At 46.0% G+C, this 6,800-nt stretch overlaps 1 protein-coding gene across 1 annotated transcript in view; it reads left to right on the top strand.

The window, feature by feature from the left end:
* The window catches only part of Diras2 (DIRAS family GTPase 2), a 31,448-nt gene extending 25,749 nt beyond the window's left edge, over positions 1–5,699 (top strand). Inside the window, exon 2 of the mRNA XM_004668369.2 lies at positions 1,936–5,699. Coding sequence (XP_004668426.1) covers positions 1,972–2,571 — 600 coding nt within the window. The 5' untranslated portion in view covers positions 1,936–1,971 and the 3' untranslated portion in view covers positions 2,572–5,699. The remainder of the gene's footprint in view (positions 1–1,935) is intronic.
* Positions 5,700–6,800: the final 1,101 nt, after the last annotated feature.

The raw sequence follows: 6,800 nt of genomic DNA on the forward strand, positions 1-6,800 counted from the left end.
GATCTGATGTTCTGTCTACACCAACCCATTTCCTTCCAATAATCTCCCAAATTAATTATGACTAATGGTTTTACTGGACGCTGAAAATGATTTTTCTCAGCAAGACTTATTATCTGTCATTCCGCATTACTCTGAAATGCTTGCCCGGGCAAAAGAACGGATTCATGTGTCACATTAACACATTGCTTGTCTATTTTAGACAATGCACATGTTGGAAGTTAGAGAGAGAGCTCAGAGATTAAACACACTTGCTCCTTGAGCTTGCCAACCAGAATACTGATTCCTAGCACCAGTGTAAAGCAAGACGTGCAGTGGCAAATCTGTCTGTAATCCCAGTGTACCTATGGCAATGGGAGGCTCTTAGGAGAATCCTGAATCTTGAGGGCTAGCTAGTCCAATCTGCCCAGTGGCCAAACAATGATGAGAGAAACCTTGCCTCAACCACCCCAAGGCTGTCCTCTGACCTCCATAGGCTCATGTGTCCATACGCGCACACACACATTCACAAATGATAATAAATAAAATTAATTTAAAAACATGGATATTGCTTAATTCTTTATGCTTCTGTATAAGACATGTTCTTCCTTGATTATGAATAGACAAAATGAAAGGAGTTTGATAGTTTGTAAATGAAGAAAACCCATTTGCACATCCTTTCTTCTGTGGGTGATGTTTGTGCTAAAGGGAAATTTGACTCAATTTCAGTGACCACCAGTAGGCGCTTACGCAACAATAATAATTGGTGACATGATTCTTAAAGATAGAGCACTCATAACTGTTTTAGATTTAATGGATGAAGCAACTATACATCTATGTTAACTTTCAACTCTACTTAACCAACATCATCTACATTTCTATAGTGCTGTGATTTGAATGTGAAAAGCCCCCAGAGACTCTTGTGTTCCCTAACTGATGGTGCTATTTGAAAGTTGGTGGAACCTAGGAGGTGGATAGGAGGTGGATCCTAGCTGAAGGAAGTGGGTCACCAAGGTGTGTGGGGAGTGAGCTTGAGGTTTTGTAGCCTGAACCCATTTCCTGTTCACCCTCCACTTCCTGATCATGCTGAAATGTTACCAGCCGGCTCCCAATCCTGCTGCCATGCCCCTCCCTAATGTCATGCATCCCCTGAAAGTGTAAATTCCAGTAAACCCCACCATGCCTTAAAACTACTTCCTGTCAGGTATGGTCATAGTAACAGGCAGAGTAACTACAGATATTCCTTGACTCGAGTGATGCCCACAATACCATGGCCAGGCCTGTCTGCAGACAGCCTGCAGGTGATCATGATGGCTCTCAATGGCTGTGTCACTGGGCAAGTAACATTCCTGGTCCCTTGCTTCTGATCATATCATCACACAATGAAGTTACCCACACCAACTCCTTGGCGAAGCTGAACATTTCATGAGCTGGTGTAAATGCTGTAAACATTTTCATGGTCTCCTCTTTCCTTGTCTCCACTCCTCGTATTTGAAAAGAAAAGAAACTATATGAATTATCAGGCCCCTTTTTGGGGGTATGCACTATTCAGGTAAAGCCATAAAGACAAGCTTTTGCTAGAGTATACAGCGGAGCATGGAGGCATTCCTCCCTCCCTTTGGTCTGACCTTTGTTCTGCCTCTGTTGGGCTCATGCTGCATCTTTCTCCTGAGCAGAGGTCTATGTGTAAGCCAACATGCTTAGGGTCAAGGTCCAGTAAGAAGAAATGGGCTGGCTTCAGTTAGCCACTTAATAGATTGATTCTCTTACGGAAAATGCGACTCTCTTGGCCAAATGAATTGGATTTAGAATTGCAGAGAGACTTAAATGAAATGGTTATCATTCTTATGTGGAAACAGTGAATGTCAATTTCATTACCTCGTTTTCGTTAGCATAAGAAGCTAGACCCATCCTTTTTCAGGTTTTTAGGTTAATTCTCTCAACTTCTTCCTTTTCTAGGTATCCCCTGATTGGTAGCTGGAGTCCATCAGCAACATGCCGGAACAAAGCAATGACTACCGGGTGGCCGTGTTTGGAGCAGGTGGTGTTGGCAAGAGCTCCCTGGTCTTGAGGTTTGTGAAAGGTACCTTCCGGGAGAGCTACATCCCAACTGTGGAAGACACCTACCGGCAGGTGATCAGCTGTGACAAGAGCATCTGCACACTGCAGATCACTGATACAACTGGGAGCCACCAGTTCCCAGCCATGCAGCGGCTGTCCATCTCCAAAGGGCATGCCTTCATCCTGGTTTACTCCATCACTAGCCGGCAGTCCCTGGAGGAACTCAAACCTATCTATGAGCAGATCTGTGAGATCAAGGGCGATGTGGAAAGCATCCCCATCATGCTGGTGGGGAACAAGTGTGATGAGAACCCCAGCCGTGAAGTGCAGAGCAGCGAGGCAGAGGCCCTGGCTCGCACCTGGAAGTGCGCCTTCATGGAGACCTCAGCCAAGCTCAACCACAACGTGAAGGAGCTCTTCCAGGAGCTGCTCAACCTGGAGAAGCGCAGGACCGTGAGCCTCCAGATCGATGGCAAAAAGAGCAAACAGCAGAAGAGGAAAGAGAAGCTGAAGGGCAAGTGTGTGCTCATGTGAACACCCTGTGTGCAGAAGGAGCGGCTGCTGTCTGGGCCTCCCCTTCCCCCTTCCCGCGTGAACCTCCCCTTGTCAGGGCAGCATGTAACAATGCCCATGTGTTAAAACATTGCATTTGGCTGGGACACACCACCACCACCAAGCCACCCTCTCTGCAGTCGCAGAACCTGCCACAGCATCCCAGGGACCTGAGGTTGGTGCAGCCCAGTCTTGAGTGGCTTAAGCCATTTGCAGGTGAGGACACTCTAGCTGTGGACATCGGAGAAGCTGAGGGGGACTGTCGTGCATGCATGTGTGAGAGCAGACTAGCCATAGCTATTGCCACCAGCCTACACCAGGCATCTCTGCTCAGAAGCCACTGATATCCTTGAGGCAGGGGCAGGCAGAGGAGGCAAGAAGATCACTTGGTCCAACTAAGATCACAGTGGATCCCATTCTGACAGTGTTAGCAGGATAAAAAAGAAACTACCCGAGCCTCCTCCGAAGGATGCCCGTTGTTCATTCTGCCACCTGACCTATGCTGACAAGAGGCACTCACCGCCTATGGGCCTCCTTAGAAGCAACACCATGTTATCCTGTGAGAGTGACTTTCCCATGCGGCAGTCTCACCAATAGCATGATGCTGCATGGGAAGCTTTTAGGTTTTGTGTGAGGATATTATGACATTGCGGAAATATTGCAATAATGTACCTGTGTGTCACTCTTTGAGAGTTTTAGGAAAACGAAGTTCCTGTCTTTTGACCTGTGAGGGCTGTAACTTCTTCCAGCCCTCAGATTTTTAAATAAAAGCAAATAAAGTAGCTATTTTTAGACTCCCCATCCCCATCCCCACGATGATTTTGTCTTAACTAACTTGATGTGTACCCAGCTGGGAAACAGCCAATCTCTAAGACCATCCCACAACCAGAAGCACATCCATTTTTCTAGACACGAGCATATATATGCCATCCTTTGCACCTAAACGAAATACTTTGAAACAGACATTGTTCACTGTGTTATTAATGATTTATCTGTATTAGAATAATATTCCTGGGAAACACCTTTACTTGATGGTAAATTCTCTCATATAAGAGCTATTCAGTGCAGCATTCACCCTAGAAGCACTGCTCTCATAACGATTGTATATTTATCCTTAATTCTTCAGACCAAATTACTGCCACTGCTATTTCTTGCATGTGGCCTGGGAGGCCGTGTGGCCCAGACAGGTTGGCTGCTCCATTCTGGGCAGACCCTCAGCTTAACCCACTCTGCCATTCTGGAGGCTGGCTGGACTTTCACTTGCTTAGCATTCCCGCTGACAGAGCCTATGGGTGAGTTCCGTTTCAGTTGGCAGACTATCTGCTGGCTAGCCTCTTCTCTCAGCCATCTTCCTGTCGCCTGCCCAGCAGGCATTGGAAACTACAGTACCATGTGAGCCTGTGGAGGGAACTTCTGGGGGCCAGGGCCCTCCTACTCAATGCTAGGCTTCCGGGCAGGCCATGTGGACACTTCCACCTCCAAAGCACACTTGTAGTCTCAAATATCCTGGTGTTTTTATTTCTTTTACCAGACCTCTCTAGTTTGATCCATTTGTTCTCATCCTCTCTGCTTTACCCAAACTCAGTGACCCTGGTGACACACTTAGTGCTCAAGAGGTGCCTGCGAGAACCACTGGGCTCTGTGACCTTACCATCTCCTTGGTCTTCTACAACAAAATCCTCCTTGTCTTTCCTGGGATTGCAGCCACACTGAGAACATAGGGATGTGACCTTGGAGCTAGCAAGGAGCTCAGAGCATTTCCAAACCCCTCAAAAGCCCCCCCTTAACCAGTTCCTTCTGGTCCAAAAGGCGATTTCACAGCACTCATGAAACCATCTAGTGATTCTCTCAAACATCAGTTTTAACTTGTTACCACATTTTCCCCTATCTCTGTTCTCAGAATTTATTAAGCTGTCATTTGGGCATGGGAGACATGGAAGAAGCAGGAGAACTCCCTGGCTGACAGGATGTATAGATTTGGGATGGTTTCCTTCCTAACAGGAAAATACTGTCTCTTCCCCACCTATCATTGGGCTTCAGTCATGGGCACCCCTTGCAAGCCGTCCTCTTCCCACTGGGCGTGAGTCAGGGTTTCCTTCAACCCTTTATGTTGGCTTTGACACTTCCTGGGGCTTAGGTCTTCATCATTGTGGGGATCTTGTAGCTACTGAAGGGTCTGGAGTCTTGCTCATTCAAACTTTGGGGTTGCTAGGATAGAAGACTGGTGAAGCTTCCATCCTGGGGCTTCATTCTGACATTGTTTTCTGAAAACTGGACCAATGATGGCAGTGGTCATCCCAGTATCATCTTTTGGGAGTTTTCCACTGACTCAGGGTTCAATTAAGGATGTAGGAGCCCTAGATTTTTATGATTCACCAAACATGGAGCTGTGGTTCTTGGGAATACATCCTACTTTATACACAGGCACAGATGTTTTTGACTCAACCCAGACCCAGTTCATTATAAAACTTGAAATATTGCTTTGAAGATAGCACTGTGGGATTAAGCATGGGGCTCCGTGAGTTCCTTTCTGCCCCCACTGGCCCCCTTTCCATCCAGTGACAAGCCATGGGCACATCCAGTGCAGCAAGACCAACACAAGAGCAATATCGAATCGTACATTCTATTTGCAAGTATATATTATATAATTTATCTTTCTGCATTTTTGAAGCATAAAATAGTAGCTTGTATGTAGATAAGCTAGTATTTATTTCAGTTTGTAATATTTAAGAAAAGTTCATTCTTTGTAGAACAAAAAATGTATTCAATATTTTAAAAACTGCACTGTAATACTTTCCCCCAAATTTGTAATGTGTTGCTCCTGCATAATTAGCTGTCTGGAACCACCCATCACTAATGGGACATGTGTTGACCATAAAGACAAATCCTAGAAAATCAGTAGTCCACAAACACTGTGTGTAGACAAGGTATTTGCAGAGCATGACTTTTCTATGTGTGAGATACCAATGTGAACATTTATATTTAAGGCATATTTATAGTTACAGTTCCATTCTTGATTCTATTTTGTTCACTCTGCGGTTATAAAAATCACCTGTGATGTTCTGAAAATCATGGAACAAATGACAATAAAGCTAAGTTATGCCACCCTGGCTGGAAGAAGGTGATGGTTCTCATTGCTGATGGTATGTCTGGCCCTGCTTCTCCGCTAGCTACATGTGTGTGCCTGTTACCAGCATATGAACATCTCGGGTTCTCTGCTGCATGGAGAGAAAAACCTTGAAGTTTCCCTAGTGGCTCCTGACACGGGGTAAAAATGAAGTTGACATTCTAGGCAGGGACAAGGGAGAGGGGAACAATGAGAAGGGGACACATGTGGCTCAAAACAGGACTGCAGGGCTGGGGAGGTGGTTCAGTCAGTAAAATGCTTGCCACACAACCTATGGACCTGAATTTGGATCCCTAGAACCCAAAGCGAAGTTGGGTGTGACAGAATGGACCTGTAATCCCAGGGCAGGGTCAGTGGTGACAGAAGACCCCCAGGGTCTTCTAGACAAATTAGTGAGCCCCAGGTTTAACAGGACATCCTGTCTCAAAAGAGAGAGAGAGAGAGAGAGTGAGCTGCTGAGGAAGATGTGTAACATTGAGATCTGGCTTCCATAGCCATGTATACACATGTTCCAGCACACGTGTGAGTCCACACACATGCAAACATGCACACATTTGCACAGCACACACACAGACAAGAATAAACAAGAATGAAAGACAAAGATCTCTCCATTTCCCCCTCTCCAGGCATTTAAATAAAGCTGTAAGGGAAGCTGCTGGCACTATCCCTGGACACAGACCTCTTGACTTTTGTGCCTGTTTCTCTACCTAACTGTGGAATACAGCTTCATTTGTCACTGGAAACACAGATCACAAACCATACAGTCCACTCTGCCTCTGAAAGGCAGGCGGTGTTTCTGTAAGAATGGGATCATTATCATCTGCAGGGTGGGCAGCACTGCTGGTTTCCTGAGCTATCTGGTCACACATTAAGAATCCAATGGAAGCAGACCGAGCCCTGCTGACTGGGTAGGATTCTGCCTGGAAGGCCCAGAGTGCGAACAGCGATCTATGCAAATACAAAATCACAGAAATGCTCCATTTCTTGAAGATGATTTAACAGCTTTCTGGCTGAGCGCTCTGCCTGCTACTCCCTGAGTCATTCCGTGTCCTCTGCGCAGAGCCTGCCTGCCCCAATTGTTATT

The sequence above is a fragment of the Jaculus jaculus genome, chromosome 12 (assembly GCF_020740685.1).
Source record: "Jaculus jaculus isolate mJacJac1 chromosome 12, mJacJac1.mat.Y.cur, whole genome shotgun sequence".
Classification (NCBI taxonomy): domain Eukaryota; kingdom Metazoa; phylum Chordata; class Mammalia; order Rodentia; family Dipodidae; genus Jaculus; species Jaculus jaculus.